Source organism: Schistocerca nitens, chromosome 9 (genome assembly GCF_023898315.1).
Source record: "Schistocerca nitens isolate TAMUIC-IGC-003100 chromosome 9, iqSchNite1.1, whole genome shotgun sequence".
Lineage (NCBI taxonomy): Eukaryota > Metazoa > Arthropoda > Insecta > Orthoptera > Acrididae > Schistocerca > Schistocerca nitens.
In genome coordinates this window covers 367,795,832-367,821,865 of record NC_064622.1, presented here as the reverse complement: position 1 = coordinate 367,821,865, position 26,034 = coordinate 367,795,832, and the positions used below count along the sequence as shown (strand labels likewise).

Below are 26,034 nucleotides of genomic sequence, written 5' to 3'. Positions count from 1 at the left end.
TTTTAAGGCAAAAATAAAAATAAAATTAGCACCCATTTTTGTTAGTAGCTCATATGTCAAAAAGTGGAATATAATGAGTATCACATGTTCCTTTTAATACTTCTTTGCCACAAACTGATAATAATTAAAGAAGATTAAAATTAGAAAATTTCCCTTTGGAAAATACTGATGGATGGAACAGACCATGGCCCACATTAAGAATGAACTGATGATCAATGAACAGTCATCATAAGTATGAGATTTTCTGTACACACAATCCTCTTATATGTTCTATGTAGAAGAAGAGTTTTCATATTCACTCTTTTATGCCTGTTAACATGTTTATCATTTTCATTTTAATATGAATATAGGTCTGCCACATCAATCAATCATCAATCTTATTCCACTCTATACTTTCCATTTATATTTTAAAATAAGTTATTTTTAATATTCTTCAGAAAATCTGTTATTTCCTTTCAACATGGCATTTAAAATATTTTAGCCACATGGAATAACATAAAAACTTCTGTAGTCAGAAAACTACACATCTTTCTTGATGATTAATGTGTGCCTTCTGATGTTTCCTGAGCTTCTCATTAATACACTGTTTCACACTAACTTGAACTTCATCACGGCTTCACAATGACAGTCTCGTTCCTGAGATACCTCATTCTCATGAGACAACATGTATTTGAATCACAAAAGTATCTTGTTTCTAATGTGTCTGCTTCCTCCTTCGAAGCAACAGTTCCAGCACAATGAAATATAGTTTCATGAGAATAGTTAAAACAGTTTCTTATAATCCTTCTACACATAGAGTTTTAAAAGTTCAAATTATTTGTATAAATAAGAAAATTCAATGAGTTAAGTTCATGGGAACCATACACTCTTCATGTAAAGCTATAACTTATAAAAAATCTTAAACAGAACATTTCTTAATTTGTTCTTCCATTCATAGTTGTATTATGGAACAATAACCTATAACATTGCTAACAGAGGTTTTTTCAATCTTGGACCATGTGAGATGTGTCATAAATTAAATCATCTGGAGACACAGAAATGTCATCTGCAAGTACCCTAACAACAGGAACATTGTTGAAAAGTGTTACAATGTGTCCCATCACAAATTCCAGCGTCGCCAGTATAGGTTCTGACCATGTGTACAAGGACCAGATGAGGAGGCCATAGAAAATTGCCAACACTGTATGATGTAACCAGTATAACCTAGAAAGAGAAATATATTATCTGTAAAATACAGTATTTATCAGGAATATACTTAAGAGTGAATAGTTTAGTTTAATCTTATACAACCTCAAATAACACAAACTGAAACAGCTCAAAAGAAGTGAAATACAATAATGTACTATATGAGGATGTTGTATGTTGGAACACTTTTTAAACATTTGCCCCTTGTCCATCTCAGAACAGAAGTTAAATAAAAAATTTTATTCCATTTTTAAATGATACCACTCACTTTTTTCTAGAAGTTATAAAATTTACTCATGAAAAGTAAGGTTTTACAAATGTGAAAAATATTCCAGTCATTTTAAGTAATTCTACCAAGGGTTCTTGGTGAAACATTGTATATTGTATTAACTGAATGAAACACTTCTTTAGGCTTGTTTGACAAAGTTTAATATTGGTGAATGGCAGCATTGTGCCCTAGCAAATGGGCTAGTAACCCAAAAGGAATACAGGAAAAAATGTTGTGAAACAATGCTAAAAAATATAATTCCAAAAGCAGTCATTTGATTGAATCACTGACCATGAAACATGTGTTCATAGGTACACAATCCTCAATGTACAACACCTTCCCCTAAATTATATGGTTATTGTAATATTTTTTTGTTTTTCTAATGGATAAAAATACTATAATGAAATTAACAAATCTGCAGATTCCTATTACAGAAACTTTCTGATATATTTTATTGAAGTTAGATACATCTATAAATACCAAGTATGCTCCCATTATTAATCTTAATTGATTTCAAGTCACAATTGCAGACATCATTTACGAGGTGGGTATTTCCAGACTGTATGACCATCTTCAGACATATAGTCATCACAATGTGATCCATAACAGCAGGATCATAATTAAAATAAAAAATGTACTGTGGATGACCATGCAGCTTTGCTAGAAATGAAATGGTAATTAAATAGACACCCTAGCTGCAAACAGGCATTGATATACTTCACTGGGGACATGTTGAAAATGTGTGCCCCGACCGGGACTCGAACCCATCTATTAGGCACACTACGAATGTAGTGGTGTGGACATGTTGGGAATGTGGATCTCACAGGGAGCGTGCAAGGGATAAGTCCCTGCAGACGCACTATCCTCTGTGCCCTCGGTGGCTCAGATGGATAGAGCGTCTGCCATGTAAGCAGGAGATCCCGGGTTCGAGTTCCCGTCGGGGCACACATTTTCAACATGTCCCCAGTGAAGTATATTAACGCCTGTTTGCAGCTAGGGTGTATATTTAATTATCATTTCATTTCTAGCAAAGCTGCATGGTCATCCACAGTATGTGTTCTTTCGGGAACAGATACTACCGTCATATATCTTTTGTATATAATTAGTTGCAGAGTCACAAAATTACACAGAGTTGAATGTACTTTATTTGCAAGAAAAGCTAATATTTCATGAGTAACAGAATATGTATCATGTAACCAAATGGACATGCAAGTATATTGCCAATGGCAATCCCCCAATTTTTTTATGTGGGGTTATGTGCTCTTTCAAAAATGTCAGTTTAGCTTTCATTTTATAATTTCTTTATGATGATAACTTGCAAAAATTTTCAACCTCAAATTTTAATAATATGTCTTTGTATATGCTTTGTATGTGTCTAGATACTAGTTTAATTCTTGCACTTTTTGACTCGTATGTTGATTGTTTAAGAATTTTATACAAACATTTGTGTTATTTGCATCTTTGTCTTTGATCTCTTCTTTTTTGCCTAAATAAGAGAAAGTTTTATTGGTCTATTTCTCCCAAATAATGAGTCAAACCTAAGTTTTTAAACCTGTATTCTATTTACTTATACATGTCTGCTGAAGTCACCAATGTTCATGCAAAGAAATGTTTTAACAAGAAAAGGTGAAAAAGTGGACTAACACACTGCAGAGAATCTAATGATATGTTACTTAGGACACAGAAGGAAATAAAACTAAAGTGAATTCAGTTTTGAAACTGACAGTAAATAATCACTATGAGCATAAAACAAAGACAGCAAAGTATAAATAATTACAGAAAATGATCATGAACTTACTTTTACTTGTTATAAAACTCATACATACACGAAAGACAATTGAAGTATTGTGCACTGAGACACTATTCAACCTACTAATGATGCTAAAAATATTGTTATGGAATGTTATAATACTATTTTGTACACTATTAGAATTTTACTTCTGCAACTGATTAATAATCATTTTGTTAGTTTTGCATTGCACTGTTATGAAACGCCATATAATTAGTTAGAGTGATTTAATTTTCATGCATTAAACTAGTGTACCAAATGTGTGACTGTTTTTTTCCTTTTTTTCACATAGGTTCAACTGATAACTGTGAAGTTTACAAATATAAACATTACTATGTTCTTTGTAGGAAAGATCTTAATTATGTTACTTATGCACAAAGAAATAATGGACAATGTTTCAGTTCAATGACGTAATTTTTGTTAAGTAAATATTATTGTTGACACATCACTTACACATAGTTTGCATATTTGAGCTTTCAGAAAATTGTTTTCAAAAATTTAATTATTTCTACATTTCCTTTTTTTTTTTTTTTTTTTTTTTTTTTTTTTTTTTTTTTCAAAATTAAGCTTTGGGCAGTTCCATTATTTTGCTGTCAAAATTTTGCTCACATTTTCATGCTTACAAAATTCTTGCTGGAGTACATAATGAAACTGCTCAGTGCACCTTATTTTATCATGTATTGTAGAATACAATACACTGTTAAATATACAATATGATCCAAGAGAAAATAAATTGTAATTTTGCTTTTACTTTCATTTTAGCAACATTAACATAGTTGTCTTACATATTTATTAACAGAAAATATCAATTTAACAAAAAAAAATTATCAGCTATCAGGAAACATAATTATTTTTATATTTTCAATGTTATTTCAAAATAGTAATTTCATTTAGCCACTGGTATTTATAATTATTATGATTGTATTTAATGTTTGAGAAATTGTTTTGAAAACTAGCTTAAAAGACTTTTTTTACATGAACACTTTAATCAAATGTAAGTTCCTCTGAATGTAAAAAAAAAAAAAAAAAAAAAAAACTGACATGTAATTGTAGCCACTTTTAGTGGTTGTTTAAGTTGTTGTAAGCTGTTGTTATGAAGATTTGAGTTGAAAGAATTGTCTTGTAGTGCACAGAACTGCTCAGTTTGCATTAGTTGAAACATGGTAAATTTTTATGGCTGGAAGAAGAATAATTTATAACATTTACTAAAAATTGAAGTGAAAAGAAAGTTGCCTGCAAATTTTATAATATTTCATTTCACACATCTCAAATAATCCTGATTTCCTCTCAGAAGATGAAGAATTACTCCACTAGACAGAACTCCAGTAACTAATTCATCTTTCTGCAAATGAGCACTTCAAGTTACGTAGAAACCATTAATTTTGTAGTTTTACCTGCACTTCTCATTGTAATATGAATCTTATAAGCAAAGTAAATTTTTGTAAAGTTTGTGATGTTTTAACACTTTAAGTGTTGTAGCCAATAGAGCAATGAGGGAGGTTAGGCTGTGCAAGACACAGAGATGCTGTGTACTCATATGCAACAGCTTTATCAGCACCTGACAGAGTCTGAAGGGGCCATTTGGCCAGCTGAATCATGTAGTATCCACATTTCTGGGGCATGCAGATGTGATTGTGGCTTAATGTTGGGCAGCATGGAAACATGAGGGCAAGCATATTAATAAAAAAGGTTGTGGTTAACCATGTCTGACTGCCACAAGAGAGGATTGCCACATTGTGCACCAAAAACTTTGTAACCCCTTCACACCAACAACTGTCTCCTAGAACAAATAATGATCAACCCACAATATCCTGTGTCATTCTGCACAATTGGCCACACAGCAGCCAGACTTTAAAGTTACTGTCCCATGTATAGGTTGCAGTTAACACCACAACACAAATGACTGCATTTGGATTAGTGCAGTGACTAAGGGGCATGGACTGCCCATGAATGGCATCACATTGTATTTAGCAATGAAGCATGGTTCTGCACTATCCTGGATGATGATTTTTGGTGAGTATGGCAGTGACTTGGGAAGAGATCCAGTCCTTCTACTGTTTTTGAGAGACGCAGTGGTGTTACCTTTGCATAATGGTGTGGAGGGCCATTAGGGATGGCTTCAGGTTGTAGCTGCTAGTGATTGGGGGAACTTCAGTGGCACAAGGGTACATCAAAGACCCCCTACATTCTCATGTGTTACAACGCGTCTCTATGAACTATCTGCATGATGTTGAAGTATACCTGTGGCCAGTAAAAAACTCAAATCTCTCCACAACAGAACAGAGCTTGGACATTAACTCCATCCCAGTGCCAGTATCTGTTACAACAGTTGTGGACCACCTTGCCTAAGGAGATTGTACAGTTGCTTTTTGACACTTTTCCCAAAAATAATCAGTGCATGAATCCTGGCCAGAGGAGGTACAATGTCATATTGATAAGTAGGTTCATGGTGCCAAATTCTTTGTATGTTTGGATTTATTTATTTATTTATTTATTTATTTTTTGCAGTGTATAAGAATGTGTGAATGCAACATTAATGATTTAAAACATACAGTATATAATAATTATCAAAAGCTCATTATTGAAACAATCTGTTATTATTGCTTTTGCTGCTGTATCACTGGCTCATTCTGCAACCCTGAAGGCTCTTTTTCATACTGATGTTCATGATACATAACGGCATATAGTAAAATTAAATTACTTGATCAAATATATTTTAAGTTAATTAAAGGTCAATGAGTTATGTTCAGATACTGTTCAACACTAGGTATGTAGTGCATAATTAGAGGAATATTTATTATCCTCCTAGATGTTCTTGTAACTAGCTCTGGCTCTAATTTTGATTTGGGTCATACTGTCAGGAGACGATAGTGGTCAAGTTTGTGTGAGCTGTGCATGTAGGTATTTGTGAGTGTGTTTTTCTGTCTGATGAAGGGCTTCATCTGATCACTAATGTCTAATAGTCCACTATTAATTGCACCTGTCTGCTGATCAGTGTCTCTTGTATGTGGTGAGTATCAATTTATCCAAATATTTATATCATTATTTCATTCCAGATTTTCCATTGCCAGGCTGTAGTATAAATACCTACCGTCTCATGTGCCGTTGAGCATTGGGCAAATTTTCTATGTCTTCCTTTAGGATATATAATTTTGCCCCAGTAATTGCTTTTCTGCAAAAATCAAACCAATCAATTGGTTTTATATCAGTGTAAAATGTTTCACGATCTTCAGGAACCATGGAGTCAGCTAGTGCATGAAGTCTATCATTGTAAAATAACCATTCATGCACCATGTAGTAACTCAGCATTCCTTGACCCACTTGCAAACGATTCTGTACATTAACCAAGCTGCAAAAATGTTTCAGTCATTAGTAAATATTCAAATCAAATATTGTGTGACAAATAAAACAGACTGTTACACAAAAAGCATACAGTGTTGAAGTTTCATAGTGTTAACCTTCACTAACAAAAGAAAGACATGGAATGTCACTTTTAATTACCAAAAGTATCATTCTGTACTAAACTTTTGATATTTGTCAAATAAAGCTTTAAGTAACATATGTAAGAATATATACAAGAAGAGATCAAGATGATGTTTTAATACTTAGCTAAATAACTGCTCTGCATTCATCAAAAATTATGGAAATTGTTATGAACCCCCTAACTTTGTATTGTCAAGTTAACTTTTTCTGATATTAAACATGCAACCTTATTCAGGTTGAAAAGTCAAACAGTATCTCACTGGGTAGCATATAATACAGATGAGCTTAATGTGAATACATTTTAACACTAACATTAGTGGATTCCATGGCTTACTGAACTGGAATCTAATGTTGTGATGGCATGTACTAATAAGTCCATTTTGATCATTCCTTTAATAATAGAGTGCCTAGAACACTTAAAAATTAATATTTTGTAGGCCCACCTAGAAATATGAAAGTTTCTTGTTTCTGCAACATATGATGAAGGTAGAGGTGTCACTTTAAAATATAGTAAGCATGTTTAGTAACGTCACTTTGCTAATATCAAGAGAACAATATTGAACACTTGTAATGTTGAGAAAAGTCTTAAAGTTTATATTATGTGACCGAATCAAACTTTTTTCAAGGTTTAAAAGAAAGATACGAGGGAGGATCAGAAAGTAATACTCAATAATCTTTTTCACCCCTGGTATTGCAGCTGGAATGTTGAAATTTCATGATGATACAGTTTGAAGTTTATGTTGCAGAGGATATTTAGCTTTCATGTTCAACTCTAGTGAGAATTACAAAATGGTGGCGCACATCCTACTGTCATGAACTTGTGAAGAGCATTAAAAAGTGGGCCAACGGGCATAAACCTAGTGAAATTCATGGAGGCATGTGTGGCATGTATGGAGATGACTCTATGGACCATAGCAGTGTCTCCAGGTAGTGTACATTCCACCAAGAGTGCTGTGTGAACCTTAGTTATTTGCCACCTCCAGGCAGTGAGTAACAGCTGCAACGTGGCAGAATGTCTGAGCCATTGAGGAGGCAATTTTGAACGATTGGCATGGGTAACTGTGGACCTTATCACAGCAATTCAACATTTCCTTTCATGTGATGTATAATATTGTTTGTAATGAATTGAAATTTTGTAATGGTAGTGCTTGGTGGGTACCTAAGAAACTGATAGACAACTACAAGGGCCAGCAAATGATGACAAATATCACAACATTAATACTGATGGTGTCAAATTTCTTCATGGAAGTAGTCTCTTTCATATTGCTGTTTCTGTTCATGAACAAATAGCCAAATTTGGGTGAGAGTGCTCCAGCATCCATCATATTGTCAAGACCTTGCATCATCAGACTTTCATCTGTTTGGTCCCATGAAGGAATTCCTGGTTATCCAATGGTTTGTGACAGATACAAAAGTGAAATCAGCAGTCTGCAGATGGCTATACTCCAACCAAATGGACTTCTACAAACAGGGCATATAGAAACAGGTACCATGATGGAAGAAGTGTGTTGAGAATGTTGGTGACAATGAAGAAAAGTAGGTACAAGATATAAGTTCATTTGTGACTTTTTTTTATTTTGTTACCCTAAAATTATTGTGTGTTACTATCCAATCTTCACTCATATGTTTGCCAATATTAAATGTCTTGACTGAGATAAAAATAAAAAGAAACTGACAGGACTTTTGTAAGTTTCATATCAGTGCACATTCCGCTGCAGAGTGAAAATCTCATTCTGGAAACATCCCCCAGGCTGTGGCTAAGCCATGTCTCCGCAATATGCTTTCTTTCAGGAGTGCTAGTTCTGCAAGATTCGCAGGAGAGCTTCTGTAAAGTTTGGAAGGTAGGAGACGAGGTACTGGCAGATGTAAGGCTGTGAGGATGGGGCGTGAGTCGTGCTTGGGTAGCTCAGTTGGTAGAGCACTTGCCCACAAAAGGCAAAGGTCCCGATTTCGAGTCTCAGTCCGGCACACAGTTTTAATCTGCCAGGAAGTTTCATATCAGTGCACACTCTGCTGCAGAGTGAAAATCTCATTCTGGAGTACTTTTTGTATTACACATCAAATAAGCTTCTGGAAGACACAAGGCTGAAGAGAATCTTGAGAATGAAAAGAAAGTTGTCAGAAAACAGGAATGTAAAAGATGGTACATTAGTAAGCATATTTCCAGCTTCAGTTTGAAAATGATAAAGAACAGAATGGAGAATCTTTGTGAGATACAAACAAAATTAAAATCAGGAATTAAAATAATAATACCAATAAAGCACAGTAAAAGGGTCAAACGAAAGTGGGAGGAGGAAAATAAGTACATAAAAATAAAATTTCTCAGAGGAGTGGCTGATTTCTGTTGAAAACAGGATGTTTGCAGAATAAGAAGATATAACGGAGAGCAAATTCCAGTTTTCAAGATAAAATAGTGCTGGACAAGAGGATCCAAATTTAGAGTGTGATATATTGTTGTGTAGCAAGTAAGATGTATGCAACAGATACTGTCAGGGGCCACCACCACAATCGCATAAGTACATGCTTGGCAGCTCGCAATTTCATAAAGCAGCCTCCAGATGGCGCACACAAACACAAACCTCTTCCTGCCTCTATGCAACTTCCTTAAGTGTGTTGTGTACATCCATTTGCCACAAACACTCAGAGAGGCCTGAACCACCTGTTAGACAGTTCCGTTCAGTGCCTGCAGTCCACTCTGTCCAGTGTTTTAAGACTACCTTCTGACTTAGTAGTAGCTATTTTTGGAATAATTGGCCTGTATAGTGTGTCTTAATCACTATTATCAGTTATAGTGACAATATCATAGAGTGACAGCAAATGTATTAGAGATATCATTGCGTTATGTTTAGGACATCAAGTGCCACACCTCAGAGTGTACCACTAGGTACTATTTTATAACATGTGCTTAATAAATGTTATTACTTTATTCCCTATTTTGTTGCCACAAATATTTACTTAGCAAGTGTGCAATCAGCCAGTTTCAAGGAACAATAGCAAGGAAATACATTTCTGCTATCACAAATGCTTGGATGAATTAATGGTAGCACTCAGTTACTATGCTCTAAACATGAAGCACATACCCAAGCCTTTTGAGTCATGTCTTAGAGCATGCTCAGCAATTGGCTGCTGGATTTACTTAAGGTATACAGTTAGACTAGGGGCATTCATCAATTTCAGTATTTTATGGTGGCCTTTGCAGTGAACACACTATAAGTGGTGAATGGTGTGACTATTTTTTGATATGGTACAGCTTTTAATGTTTTTGTTAGTGATAGTGAAATGAAGCCCAGTTGACAATTGTGTCTGAGGACATTATTTCTCACAGTGATATCACAGACCTTCTCATGTTACAAAAAATGCATCTAATAGTTGTTGCCAGTGTTTGTTGTTGTTGTGGTCTTTAGTCCAAAGACTGGTTTGATGCAGCTCTCCACACTACTCTATCCTGTGCAAGCCTCTTCCTCTCTGAGTAACTACTGCAACCTAAATCCTTCTGAATCTGCTTACTGCATTCATCTCTTGGCTTCCCTCCATGATTTTTGCCCCCTATGCTTTCCTCTTGTATTAAATTGTTGATCCCTTGATGCCTCAGCATGTGTCCTACCAACCAATTCCTTCTTCTAGTCAGGTTGTACCAATTTTTCTCTCTTCAATTTTATTCAGTACTTTCTCATTAGTTACATGATCTACCCATCTAATCTTGAGCATTCGTCTGTAGCACAGTATTTCAAAATCTTCTATTCTCTTCTTGTCTAAACTGTTTATCACCCGTGTTTCACTTACATGCTTGGCTACACTCCATACAAATATTTTCAGAAAGGACTTCTTGACACTTAAATCTACACACAATGTCAGTGTAGGTAAGCCATTTCCAGGAGTGTCAGGTATCACAGGTGGAATGGTGTATACTGAACCCACACTGACAGTCACTAAATAGGATTTTGGGTTTGAGAAGCCAGGCAAGATGGTGACTCACCATTCAATCCAAAGTCTTTTCTCCACAGTTAGTGAGGGCAACACTACGGTAACCATTGGGTCTTAATGGTTCTTTTCTGGTTTCAGGAGGGGCAGTGGGATTACACTCCTCCATGGGTTGGAAAAATGTCAAACGTTCCAGATTAGGCTGAATAGTGCACAGAAGATATTTCTTGTTACCCTGTAGCATACCACAACATGGCCTAATGGTGTGTCATTAACCACAGACAATTGTCCATTCAGCTCCTACATGGAGAAGGGACAATTGCAATTGTATATTCTTCATTGTCAGTATTATATTAGTAATGAGGGGCCAAATCCTGACAGTCTGTGTCAACAGCCATTCATTCAGTCAGAGTGAAACTGTCCTTGAGTATGAGGTTATTTTTAGAGGTTTCTCTAGTCTTGGCAATCTGAGCTGTTAAGCCAAGTTCCTCATTATCAGAGATCTATAAAATTCTCTCATCATACCCAGGTTACTAAATCACACATACAGGGTGAATTTAAACCGACAAACTCTGGGAGGTTGTAGGGGACATCAAAACAAATATTTTTCTCTGATGCCATTTTTTCTTATGAGCAGTATTTAAACCAGAATAGGAAAATTTCTCTGGTGGCAAATTAATTAAACCAACAAACACTTTTCCATTTTTTTATGACCAAGAGACAACACAACCCAATTTCAATTACAGTAGATTTTCAAAAATGCCTCGATTGACATGTAAACAAAGGTTACACCATCGGATCATGTTCTGTCTGACACAGGCAAAAACCCCAGGAGTATCCTGAACTATTCTTGCTGCTGCTACTAGCCAGGCAACCAGATCCTCTTCTGAAGCAAGAAGAGTTGCGTAAACAAGGTTGCGGATCTCTCCCCACACAAAAAGTCCAGAGGGGACATATCTGGGGATCGAGCAGGCCATGGTACAGGACCACCTCTGCCAATCCGCATTTCTGGGAACCGTCGGTCCAGGAATCAACGCACACGATGACTGAAATGTGCCGGCGCCCCATTATATTGGAACCACATGCGTTGTCTTGTAGGGAGCAGGACGTCTTCCAGCAATTCTGGCAATGCTCTGGCGAGAAAATTGTAATAGTGCCTGCCATTTAATGGCCTAGGTAGTGGATATGGCCCAATTAAACAGTCCCCAACAACACCGACCCCCACCGACCCATACCGCACTTGATGAGCACTAGTAACTGTGGCATGTGGGTTATCCTCACTCCAAACATGTGAATTGTCCATGTTGAAGACTCCATCATGCCCGAACGTTGCTTCATCAGTAAATAACACAGAGGATGGAAACGTAGGATGCATTTCACACTTTTCTAGGTACCACTGTGAAAACTGTGTTCTGGGTGGATAATCAACTGGTTCCGGGTTGTGGACAAGCTGTAAGTGAAATGGATGTAACAATTGCTCTTGAAGGACTGTTCTTACATTTGTCTGATTCATCCCCATGTTACATGCAAATTGCACGAGTGCTGATAGAAGGATCCTGCTCCACATGCTGCAAGACAGCTTCCTCAAATTGCAGAGTTCTTAACATGCGACGACGTCCCTCTCCCAGTAATCTGCTAAGTGACCTGGTCTCACGCAGACATTGGTACACAGCAGCAAAGGTCATATGATGCGGGATACGGCGATTAGGATATTGTTGTTGATAAACCCGCTGTGCAGCTCGTCCGCTGTGATGCGCTACGTAGTACGCACCAACCATATCAGTGTACTCACTCCAGGTGTATCGCTCCATTAGTAAACAGAGACAACGCACTACTACACTGGTGGACAGCAGTTGCCTACAACTGAAGAACGTAATACACCCTCTAACAACTGAAGATCGTAATACGGCCTCTAACAATTGAAGAGCGTAAGACGGCCGCCACCGGTTTAAATAATCCTCATAGGAAAAAATGACATTAGGGAAAAATATTTGTTTTGATGTCCCGTACAACCTCCCAGAGTTTGTCGGTTTAAATACTTTTCACCCTGTAGAGTCTCCAGCAATAGAGGAAACAAAACTGGACATTGAAAGCTAGTTTGCTATGTGGCAAATCATTCATTGCCAGATGAGTGACTGCCTTCCTGAATTTTTATTAACTACTTCTGTCCTGGAATTTCCTTTATCAAACAATCATATATTGTAATGATTTTTAATATGTCTTATCTTGCAACTTTGCTCTGCATGTTATTACAGGTGTCACTAATCAGTAAAGACTTACAAATCTTATGGCCTCTAGCTTATTTTTATTTAGGATCTATGTCATTCCAACTGTATCTTCATTCTCTGGCAACTACTAACAAAAACTCAGTTCTTTCCATTTAAAATACCTTGCCTTTCCCTTTATATTGCTACTGTGGGATGTAATTTAAATATGTATATTAGTACAAAATTAAAGTAAGACCTCTGTAGCCATGAAAATTCATACAAAAAGAGGCACTGATACAGCACAGTAAAGGCAATGATTCAAGTCCCATGTTGTAAGCCAACTGGGAAACGTTCTGAGATGATAACACTGAGACATTAACAACTACTTGATTTTCTAAATTATGACCCTTTGCTTTCAGGTTTTTACTTAGTTAGTAGATATTATAGACATGCTAAAATGTCACTGACAGTCACCATTGTATCAATTAAATGAATTTCTGTGAATCTGTGATGTGGTCCTCAGGGACGATACATGGCATTTCTGAAGAACTGTGCAAATATTGAATATGATATGTCAGCGAAGTATCTGTATTGCTCCTAGTAGTCCTAGAAAGATGTATAGAGTTGCCATTCTGATTGCATATGACAACAGTGTCATGAATCATGCCTGGACTGCCAATCAGCCATTGCTCACTGAATAATGACTGACTTAGAAATGAGGATCAATATTCCACCTGTGACTTCAACTAGAAAAGTCAGGAACCATTTACTGACAGTTTGGCACTGAAAAAGGTTACCATAAATTCAACTTTCGCTCACACCTCATCACTGTGGAAGTCACCTCCTATGGCGCAGCAACAGACACTACTCAAGAGATGAATGGTACAAATTTGTGTTTGGGTCAACTCCTGCATTATATACAGTAATGATCATTAATGGATGCAGCATTGACAAGATAGTGGCAAATACCAGAATTATAAGAGGGCAAAATGCAAGACCTGCCAAGTTCTGGAGACACAGCTTACAATGATCATACACCTGTGATGTTTTCTGAGAGAATACTGGACAGTGAGAGCTACATCCAAGTCATCATCCACCCCTTTCTGTTACCATTTGTACAATGTCAGGGCAGTCCAGTCATACAATGTCAGGGCAGTATGCTCTTCTAGAAGGACATTTTACATTTATGTACAACTCACATTATCCAATGCATTGTCCAGTATGTTTATTGGATCTTCTGACTGCTATGACCAGTAGAATTTTCCCCATTGAGGAAGTATGAGACATGAATGGATCCATTATAGCCAACACATTTTGATAACTTTTGAGAACAAGTGAACATTATCATGCAAGTTGACTAACCACATGTCTTTGAATGTTTGCGGAATTACAGTTTACATACAAAACGCTATACAAAATGTTACAACTTCTGCACAAGATAATCTGTCCACAGGTATATGATCAGAAAGTTTCATCATATGCAGTATACAAAATTTATGGTGTGTGACTAAACCATTATTCATGTGAAAAATATTGCTTCGGTATTCCCTGTATTCATCTTATTCTAGTATACCAATATCTATTAATCAGATAACTGTTTTTCTGTGTGAAATAGAATTATTTTTTAGTAACATCAGATTTTAAAACAACACAATCCAAATACTGAAGAATAAAAGCAGTGACTGCCATAAATATTTATGACTAACTGTAGTGTGTCAAGAATAAAACTTATCAAATGTTCTAGAAAATTAATATGATGAATCACTATTTTTACTCTGAATGTTGTAGGAAATAAAAAAAAAGTCTCTTTGTTGTAAATGAGTGTGTCTTATCTGGTATACGTACAAAGGTTTCTTGCCAGATAGAAACACAAAAAAGTCAATGATGTAAGCTGGTATCATGTGGAAGAAGATATGGCGAAGTTTATGCAGGAATGGTGATGATGTCATATCTCCAACTGGGTACCAAATGCCTCCTTCAAGAGGAATTTCTTTTAGTATAATTGATCTCAGGATTTCCAAAACACCACCCCATGTTACAGGGTTATCTCGTCCATTTGTAATGTTGCAAACATAAGGGCTTTTTGGCCTGTAACAGAAAATAATTTCAGTGCATCATTATAGCTAGATAGATGTTCATTAACTATACAGCAAGAAAGAGAAGAATTTGTGGTAGACATTTAGTAGTTTGACAATTTTTTGAAGTCATGATAATAACTGAACAGGCTTATAATAGGTATGTAACAATCTACTAATTTCTTCAAACCTCAAATTACACATAAATAAAACTACTATTAAATAAATATTGTCTAATACCAAGAAATGATAAATTATAGGTCACTGACATTGATAAGAGTGCTTTTATTTCAACAGTGGTTATAATGAGAAAGATTTATAACATTATATCACCAATGGCATGGTAGTCCAACATACTTGCATAGAGAACAGCATTTTATGCAGCAGATGCGTCCCCTGGCACCATGTGGGATCATGTGGCATGAATCAGTGATTACCAGGGCCAGCTGGAGAGGGAAGCACCTCTTTACAAGTAGGGTTGCTATATTACTTGGATAGAAAACACTGGTCTTGGGGCACAGAACTGTCATGGTCCAACAGATTCCTGTTTTCAGCATCATGTGGTATATTTTCCTTATGCAAAATGTTCTGCTCAATCTGTACATAATTGAGGATTACTTACATTGTTTATTTTTGAATCTGCCTATTGTTAATGATCATTTACGTTTTTTTTTATTATAACCCATTTGTATTGACAGTAATAGTGTCAAACTGAGAACTAACAGATCACAAAAAGATTGCAATATTTCATTAAAAGTATGTCTACATAATCAGAAAAATACCCTTTTTCTCAAAGACTATGAATTTTAAAAATTCTATTGCGATTTTGTTCCTTCCAAATAACTGCAGAAAATTTAGTGGTGTATCTGAACTGTGTACGTCCTGCATGAAACTGACAAGCATTTTCATCAATATTCCATAAATCCATTGTCTGTAACCTTATACATGTAGCATATCTCTGTTGATGAAGTGACCACTTATCTACATCTATACAGGTACTCTGAAAACCACTGTGAATTGGGCAGTAAAAGGTACTTCGCATTGGTTCATGTTTTAATTAAAGTTTCTACCTATTATATTCATGTCTGGAGTATGGGAAGAAAGAATGCTTAAAAGCCTATGAGAGTGGAATAATCAATCCCAGAAATGTAAATAATCTTTCTGAAAACTCTATACCTAATTTTCTATTCAAAGACATGTATTGTCATATTTTCTGTGCTGACTCTTCTAAAACTGAGCGACAATGTAAAATCTGTATACAGTGCATCCCTTCAGATACCATTTATGTAAAAATACATTTCTCTTTAGGTTTAGAAGTGGACACACTTGACATTTTAACATCATTTTTCAGTTAATGAGAACTTGCATAGCTATTTTGTACTTCTTATCATCAGTACTGGCATGTCTGAGCAAGTGATCTCAACTTTGATGAATGGGCATCTGAAATGTTTAACGTTCAAGCACCTATGTATAAAGTGTGCAGCCCAACAAAATTGTTTTGTTTCCCTTTTGAGCGCATAACTATTCCTTTATTATTGCTTCAGTTAACACAGTGATAAATTGTTTTTTCATGTGTCCAAGTGAGCAGCAGTAATAAAACAAACAGTTAACTAGATGAGAAAAAAATTTACAGTATGTGCAAAATGATACATATTACAAGCTAGCAGCACAATCCTGTAATGAGGCAGCTGTCTATGAGGTAATTAGTAATCAAATAAGTGATTGGGTGGGATCTGATGCAACTGTGCTGTTTGATGTTTTCAGAGGGTCATTAGTGTGGTGTAACACCTGTCCGTGGCCACAGACTTATATAATGAAATTTATTTCAGTATTGTTTAATTAAACAGCACTTAGGTCATATTATGTAAATTTATTTTGTCGTTTAATTAAATTAAGATTAAACTGTGATTTTGCTCATACCTTGGTAACATAGAAGCAGCTATTCTTTATATGTGTAGAAAGTATAATGTGTGGCCGCTCATGTAATGAAAAATGGTGTGCCTGCTCGAGGATTAAAATACTTTAACTTGCAAATTACATTTAGTTAAAGGTGTAGGCAATATATTATCAAATTTATTCATTTGTGCTGCATATAACGGCATTGTTTTACCTGATAACAGAATGTACAACTATAATATAAGGTCAATAAAGGAGAAATGATTTTCTGAACAATCTGTCACTATCCGAGTCACACTAGAATTTTGAAATAATATTATAGTACCATCAAAGTTTTTTGCATTAGTTTTGAAACTGTTAATTTTGCTGTTCTCTGTACTTGTAGAACATCCAATGTAAATAATGTACAAGTGAAGGAGACAACTCATCGAATAACAGAGCCATAGATTTGCCGATGAGAACACACAAAAGAAGGAAAACTTTGCTAGGTTTTGTAGGAATCCTTTAACAAGCTAGAGTACATATACAGAAGCCCCACCTTCTCGCCCCCCCCCCCCCCACACACACACACACACACACGCACAGCTACATTGTGCCAGCTAAACCCACAATGCTGAGACTGCAGTTCACCAAGTAAACTGGGGCTAGGGTTTGTGTTGGGTAGAATGGGTAGAGGGAGAAAGGAGTGGGAAATGGGATGATGAGTTTGGAAAGTGTAGCTGATAGGGTGAAGGGAAGCAGCAGGTAAGTGGGATAGGAATAGAGGAGGGAGACAGCAACTGGATAGGAATGTGACACGGGGTAGCAGAATAAGTGAGCATGGGTGCAGGACGATGATGATGTGGAGGCATCAATTTGGAAGAGGTTACAGAACAGCGGAAGAACACTTTTAGGTAGAGGGCATGGGTGCTATAGGTTAATGGAGACAGAGGTAAGGAGGGTTTTGGGGATGAAGGGCGTGTTCCAAGCATAACTGTGTAGTTGAGAAAAGCTGGTACTGGGAGGAAGGACCCGTTGGCATGGGTTGTGAAGTAGCCACTGAACTTGAATACGCCATTTTCAATGTTCAGCAGTGTGTTTTGTTTGCTCATGGCTACTTCTGGCACTTCATTCTGATGGACAGCTGGTCAGTCGTCATGCCCACTCACAATGCAGTGCAGAAATTGCAGCAAAGCTGGTATATGACCTAGCTGCTTTCATAGGCGGCACTGCCTCTGGCTGCAGTAGGATAAGGTTGTTATAGAACTAGAGTAGGATGTGATGAATTGGTGAATCAGGCGGGTCTTGCATCTCAATGTCCCACAGGGAAACGACCCACGTGAGTCAGAACAGCATATTGATGGACCAGGATATTGTGTGAGTTGAATTGGTGGTGGAATACCACTTTAGAAGGGGTGAAAATGATCATGGGTAGGATTTCCCTAATTTCTGAGCATAATGATAGATAGTCAAAGTTCTGGCAAAGGGCATGGTTCCATTTACCACTGGCAGATACTTGGTGGCAGGGGGATGCTCCTTTGAGTGAGTTCTTGGGATGGTGGGAGGAGCAGGTATGTATGAGTATATGGGATTGAAAAACTGTTTGTGAACTAGTTCTGTTTTGTTTTTTTTTTTTTTTTTTTTGGGGGGGGGGGGGGGGGAGGGAGGGTAGTATTTGTTTATGAAGACTTTTTTGAAAGCTTCAGTGTAATGTGTAAGGCAATTCTTGTCACTGCAGATACACCAGCCATTCCTAAACGGGAGCAATTTTGTGGTGTGGAATGGAGGGCCAGCTGTCAAAATGCCACTACTGTTGATGGTTAGTGGGCTGGATAAGGACAGAAGTATTGGTGGAGCCATCAAGGAGGTAGAAGTCGAAGTCAAACTCTGTAAGGTGACATATCAGGCTGAGAAGTACGAAGTGAATTGCAGTGACAGAAGGTGTTCAGGCTGTGCAGGAATGAGGACAGGGTGTCTTGACCTTAGGTTTTGATCATGAAGATATCGTCAGTGAACAGGAACCAAACAAGAGGTTTGAGGTTTTGGGAGGCTAGGAAGGTAGTCCATTCCATTCCACACTTGAATCAACAGGTCCTTGTTAATTGAATTGACAGCTTCAGCAATTCAATTTCTCAGCTTTTGAAGAGTGGTTGCCATAGGTAAGACAAAAAGGCTGTCTTTTTTGTACACACACAGAAAAAATCACAAGGTGTGATGTATGTTGACCTGGAAGGCCAGAAGCAGTGAACATACTTTGTTGTTCATCTCTTCCAATCCATCATTGTGAGATGGTATTGTTAAGATAAAGCTGCAGCTCAAGGTGAATGTAAGGGTGGAGTGCCATCATGTATAGAAATGAAATCACTGGAATCTTCATGAAGTTGAGGAAACAACCGATTTTGCAGCATGTTCAGGTATAACATTCCCATCAGTTTTCTCCACAAAAAAGGTCCTTAAACCTTTGTGAATAGGAACAGTACAAAAAACAATCAGTTTTTGTGTGTGTTTCATTTTCAGTGATTACACCATGATTTTGTGACCCCCAAATTCTTGCATTATTGCAGTTTACTTTACCCAATAGATCTTTTATGTAGTTTGTCTGTAATAAACAACTGAAAACTGCTGTTTCTTTTTGAATCACCCAGTGTAATGTTAACATGACATTTTAAAATTCAAGGTCCATTCTATGTGCTTGTGATTATGCAAAAGTGATTAAATCCATTTCATTGTTTATACAACAAGTATTCTTGACTGGATTCTTGATGTCTTCGAAACATCCAGTAGCTCTAGTTGTTCCACATTTTGGTACTTGATATCACCAAATTAGCTCCTATATGAGACAAAAAACAAAATTTGCAAGATGAAATGTTTGTACTCAGTAAAAGATACCACTGCCACATTACTTTCTGAGCCATATTTTTTTTATGTAGACAGCCATAAAACACCTTAGTATAAGCTATTTTACATTTCAGTAACTTTTGATCACAGATCAGTATACTGTCTGTTCTGTAGCCCAGAAATAGATTACATTGCTATTGAAATTATCTCTAACAGAGCCATGAATGTTTTCCATTTTCTTGTCTAGTCCATTCTGTCACAAATTTTATCTTCAGGCTTTATCCAAATTCTTGATTTATTCTCTTGCTTAACATAGCATGTTCTTTCAAAATAGACGAATATCCCATTGAGAATTTTGATAATATACAGAGTGGTTCTTTTAAATGTTTCAGCAGAAATATCTCTGGGACAACAATAGGTACTGAAAAACAACTTTTGTGGGTATGAATGTAAGGCAGGGGCTCTTGAAAGTAAATACTATGAAACATTCTAAAATGTAATCAAATATTACTTACAATACAAACTTATGTCTTTTTTTTTTTTTTTTTAATGGACAGCACATATTATTTCTTACCCAATTAGTAATGTGAAAAATCACAAAAATATTGGCATTGGTTGCATAGTAATATGTCAATTACATTCTGGGAAACTACAAAACTGACACATGAAATAAAAGAAACATGCCTCTATTCCAGATCCTGAGATGCAAGCATGAATCCCAAGTTGCTCATAATTGTCATGATAGATGGACATAATTTTTCTTTTACTATTATCACGAAGGCCGAAATTATAATAGGATTTCCTGCCACAAACATGGATATATGCTTAATGATTTAAGTCTTGCACATGCTGTTTACCTGTGTACACACTACAGAATGGTACTAATCAGTCTGCTAAACCAACAATACCCAAATCAATGGGTAGGATGTGGCAGCCCTGTCCAGAGACTTCCAGTGTGGGCACCAAACCTCATCCCATGAGCCTTTTTGTCTGAGGACATGTGAAAAATGTGGTGTATCAGAAGTTTCAGCAACAATGAATAACATGAAAGCTAGTACTGGCAATGCGTATGCTGCAGTAACACCTGCAACACTGACAGCAGTGAGCCAACCAGTCTTGGTGCATGCTCAGCAGAGTTGCCAAGTAAATAGTGGTCTCTTCAAACATATGTTGTAGTGTTTCTGCTGTGAGAAATACAATTGCATACCAACATACATTCTGTGTTTCACAGGTACTGTTGTACATATATTTTATCAGTTCTCCATGCGCAAAGGTTTAATTGTAATGTAATCATTAAAAAGTCCTGTGGCATATTCTGTATTTGTCATGTTCCATTACGTAACTGATGCAGAACTATGTACAAGTAGCATTTATCCTTCTCTTAGATCCTTGGCTATCCATTACTTATGTTTGCTCTGGTCACTGATATTTGGAATTGTGTTACTGTTATGTCCATTCTAATACTGTAGTCAAGATTAATGAAGCACAATAGAGTAAACCCTTTCCTTATTTTTCATTGCATGTAAATGGACATTTGTATTGTTTCCAGTAAATAGCAATAAGTACAGCATTTGTTGCTGGAATGTGCAGCAGCAGCACATTTCTTTTATTTCAAGCGTCAACTTCACTTTGCATTTTCTCAGGATGTAATTGAAGTATTGCAATGCAACTAACATCATTCTTTTTGTGATTTTTCATATAGTACATAGCATAACAAATTTATCCATTTAAAAAAAAAACATAAGTTTAGATGGAAAATAATATTTGCTTACATTTTAGGATGTCTCATAATATTTACTTTCATGATCCTCTGCCTTCACTGATACTAACAAAATTCACTTTTCAATATCTGTTGTTGTTCCAGAGATACCTGCACTCAAACATTTAAGTGGGCCATCCTCTATATAAACTATGTCTGGATCACCTAACTGATTTGTTCAATTGCTTGTTTTGGGTTGAAGATGCCTGCCAGATTGAAATTGATAATCATATCAACAATAATGGTTATCCTAATAGAATTGATTTCAGTACCTGTGACCACAGTCCTCCAGGCATTGTCTGTATTTGTAGAATACATTTCTGTTACTACTAAATATGGCAATATTCCTGTCACACTGCCACTCATACTTAAGAGTAGAACTTGCAACGTGAGGTCTTATTGATGTCAAATTAAATTGATGTGATTATCCTGTTCATTGGCATAAATAGTCACACATTTCTGATTCAGATTCTTTATTCGTCATTCAGCATTATTACATGCAACAGACCTGATCAGTTCACTTAACCTATTAATTTTATAAAATACATTCTTACATATTTAAGCTCATATTAGACATTTCTAAAAATTCTACTAATGAATAGAACGGGTTAGTTCACAAGAAGTAGCTTAACCTTTCCTTATGTACTTTGATTGGCATGCTTGAGGCATTGTTAGATAATTTGTTACATATTTTAATTATCATATACTTATGCTTTGTTACTTTCTGCTCATCTATTTTGTGGCAAGAGCACAGAAGTACAGATTCTTGTATTGCAGTCATGCCTTTGATTTGCTAGACCTAAATTTGGTAGTTCAGTAAGTGTATAGTTAACACTATCAAGAATATATAGATTAATAACTGTTAATATTGTATATTTAATGAACAATGGTTTATAATAAGTCATGTTATCTAACTTTGCATTACTCTAATTATTACAACAAGATATTTAAGAAAATATACATCCTTTTGCTATATGTACGTACTAGACAGGACTGTCTCAAATGTTACATTGTACGCCTATGGATATTTCACTTTGTATTTATAACCCTGTATTCACCTGACCAAAAGTCTTGTTCCTCCTGCCACCAAACTTCATGAATTCCCACTACATCTAACTTTAACCTATCCATTTCCCTTTTTAAATTTTCTAACCTACCTGCCCGATTAAGGGATCTGACATTCCAGGCTCCGATCCGTAGAACGCCAGTTTTCTTTCTCCTGATAACGACGTCCTCTTGAGTAGTCCCCGCCCGGAGATCTGAATGGGGGACTATTTTACCTCCGGAATATTTTACCCAAGAGGACGCCATCATTATTTAACGATACAGTAAAGCTGCATGCCCTCAGGAAAAATTACGGCTGTAGTTTCCCCTTGCTTTCAGCCGTTCACAGTACCAGCACAGCAAGGCCGTTTTGGTTAGTGTTACAAGGCCAGATCAGTCAATCATCCAGACTGTTGCCCCTGCAACTATTGAAAAGGCTGCTGCCCCTCTTCGAGAACCACACGTTTGTCTGGCCTCTCAACAGATACCCCTCCATTGTGGTTACACCTACGGTACGGCTATCTGTATCGCTGAGGCACGCAAGCCTACCCACCAACGGCAAGGTCCATGGTTCATAAGGGTAATGCAGGACTAGGTTTAATAATGAATAAAAAAAATAGGAGTGCAGGTAAGCTACTACAAACAGCATAGTGAACGCATTATTGTGGCCAAGATAGACACGAAGCCCATGCCTACTATGGTAGTTCAAGTTTATATGCCAAGTGGCTCTGCAGATGATGAAGAAATTGATGAAATGTATGAGGAAATAAAAGAAATTATTCAGGTAGTGAAGAGAGACGAAAATTTAATAGTCATGGGTGTCTGGAATTCGAGAGTAGGAAAAGGGAGAGAAGGAAACATAGTAGGTGAATATATATTGGGGGAGAGAAATGAAAGGGGAAACTGTCTGGCAGAATTTTGCACAGAGCATAACTTAATCATAGCTAACACTTGGTTCAAGAATCATAAAAGAAGGTTGTATACATGGAAGAACCCTGGAGATACTAAAAGGTACCAGATAGATTATATAATGGTAAGACAGAGATTTAGGAACCAGGTTTTAAATTGTAAGACAACGGAGGGATATCTGTTGAGAGGCCAGACAAACGTGTGGTTCCTGAAGAGGGGCAGCAGCCTTTTCAGTAGTTGCAAGGGCAACAGTCTGGATGATTGACTGATCTGGCCTTGTAACAATAACCAAAACGGCCTTGCTGTGCTGGTACTGCGAACGGCTGAAAGCAAGGGGAAACTACGGCCGTAATTTTTCCCGAGGGCATGCAGCTTTACTGTATGGTTAAATGATGATGCCGTCCTCTTGGGTAAAATATTCCGGAGGTAAAATAGTCCCCCATTCGGATCTCCGGGCGGGGACTACTCAGGAGGATGTCGTTATCAGGAGAAAGAAAACTGGCGTTCTACGGATCGGAGCGTGGAATGTCAGATCCCTTAATCGGGCAGGTAGGTTAGAAAATTTAAAAAGGGAAATGGATAGGTTAAAGTTAGATATAGTGGGAATTAGTGAAGTTCAGTGGCAGGAGGAACAAGACTTCAGGTCAGGTGACTACAGGGTTATAAACACAAAGTCAAATAGGGGTAATGCAGGAGTAGGTTTAATAATGAATAGGAAAATAGGAATGCGGGTAAGCTACTACAAACAGCATAGTGAACGCATTATTGTGGCCAAGATAGATACGAAGCCCACACCTACTACAGTAGTACAAGTTTATATGCCAACTAGCTCTGCAGATGACGAAGAAATTGAAGAAATGTATGATGAAATAAAAGAAATTATTCAGATAGTGAAGGGTGACGAAAATTTAATAGTCATGGGTGACTGGAATTCGAGTGCAGGAAAAGGGAGAGAAGGAAACGTAGTAGGTGAATATGGATTGGGGCTAAGAAATGAAAGAGGAAACCGTCTGGTAGAATTTTGCACAGAGCACAACTTAATCATAGCTAACACTTGGTTTAAGAATCATGATAGAAGGCTGTATACTTGGAAGAACCCTGGAGATACTAAAAGGTACCAGATAGATTATATAATGGTAAGACAGAGATTTAGGAACCAGGTTTTAAATTGTAAGACATTTCCAGGGGCAGATGTGGACTCTGACCACAATCTATTGGTTATGACCTGTAGATTAAAACTGAAGAAACTGCAAAAAGGTGGGAATTTAAGGAGATGGGACCTGGATAAACTGAAAGATCCAGAGGTCATACAGAGTTTCAGGGAGAGCATAAGGGAACAATTGACAAGAATGGGGCAAAGAAATACAGTAGAAGAAGTATGGGTAGCTCTGAGGGATGAAGTAGTGAAGGCAGCAGAAGATCAAGTAGGTAAAAAGACAAGGGCTAGTAGAAATCCTTTGGTAACAGAAGAAATATTGAATTTAATTGATGAAAGTAGAAAATACAAACACGCAGTAAATGAAGCAGGCAAACAGGAATATAAACGTCTCAAAAATGAGATCGATAGGAAGTGCAAAATGGCTAAGCAGGGATGGCTAGAGGACAAATGTAAGGATGTAGAGGCTTGTCTCACTAGGGGTAAGATAGATACTGCCTACAGGAAAATTAAAGAGACCTTTGGAGATAAGAGAACCATTTGCATGAATATCAAGAGCTCAGATGGAAACCCAGTTCTAAGCAAAGCAAGGAAAACAGAAAGGTGGAAGGAGTATATAGAGGGTCTATACAAGGGTGATGTTCTTGAGGACAATATTATGGAAATGGAAGAGGATCTAGATGAAGATGAAATGGGAGATACGATACTGCGTGAAGAGTTTGACAGAGCACTGAAAGACCTGAGTTGAAACAAGGCCCCGGGAGTAGACAACATTCCATTAGAACTACTGACCGCCTTGAGAGAGCGTCTTGACAAAACTCTACCATCTGGTGAGCAAGATGTATGAGACAGACAAAATACCCTCAGACTTCAAGAAGGATATAATAATTCCAATCCCAAAGAAAGCAGGTGTTGACAGATGTGAAAATTACTGAACTACCAGGTTAATAAGTCACAGCTGCAAAATACTAATGCGAATTCTTTACAGACGAATGGAAAAACTGATAGAAGCTGACCTCGGGGAAGATCAGTTTAGATTTCGCAGAAATGTTGGAACACGTGAGGCAATACTGACCCTACGACTTATCTTAGAAAATAGATTAAGGAAAGGCAAACCTATGTTTCTTTCATTTGTAGACTTAGAGAAAGCTTTTGACAATGTTGACTGGAATACTCTCTTTCAAATTCTAAAGATGGCAGGGATAAAATACAGGGAGCGAAAGGCTATTTATAATTTGTACAGAAACCAGATGGCAGTTATAAGAGTCGAGGGGCATGAAAGGGAAGCAGTGGTTGGGAAGGGAGTGAAACAGGGTTGTAGCCTGTCCCCGATGTTACTCAATCTGTATATTGAGCAAGCAGTAAAGGAAACAAAAGAAAAGTTCGGAGTAGGTATTAAAATCCATGGAGAAGAAATAAAAATGTTGAGGTTTGCCAATGACAGTGTAATTCTGTCAGAGACAGCAAAGGACTTGAAAGAGCAGTTGAATGGAATGGACAGTGTCTTGAAAGGAGGATATAAGAT

At 36.9% G+C, this 26,034-nt stretch overlaps 1 protein-coding gene across 2 annotated transcripts in view; it reads right to left on the bottom strand.

Annotated features, from left to right (window-relative positions):
- Positions 1-35: 35 nt before the first annotated feature.
- Positions 36-26,034, bottom strand: part of LOC126203313 (fatty acyl-CoA reductase 1-like) — a 278,046-nt gene continuing 252,047 nt past the window's right edge. For both annotated transcript variants that reach the window (XM_049937580.1, XM_049937579.1), the window contains 3 exons: positions 14,699-14,941; positions 6,334-6,591; positions 36-1,203 (listed from right to left, as the gene is read on the bottom strand). In XM_049937580.1, coding sequence (XP_049793537.1) covers positions 984-1,203; positions 6,334-6,591; positions 14,699-14,941 — 721 coding nt within the window. In that variant the 3' untranslated portion in view covers positions 36-983. The remainder of the gene's footprint in view (positions 1,204-6,333; positions 6,592-14,698; positions 14,942-26,034) is intronic.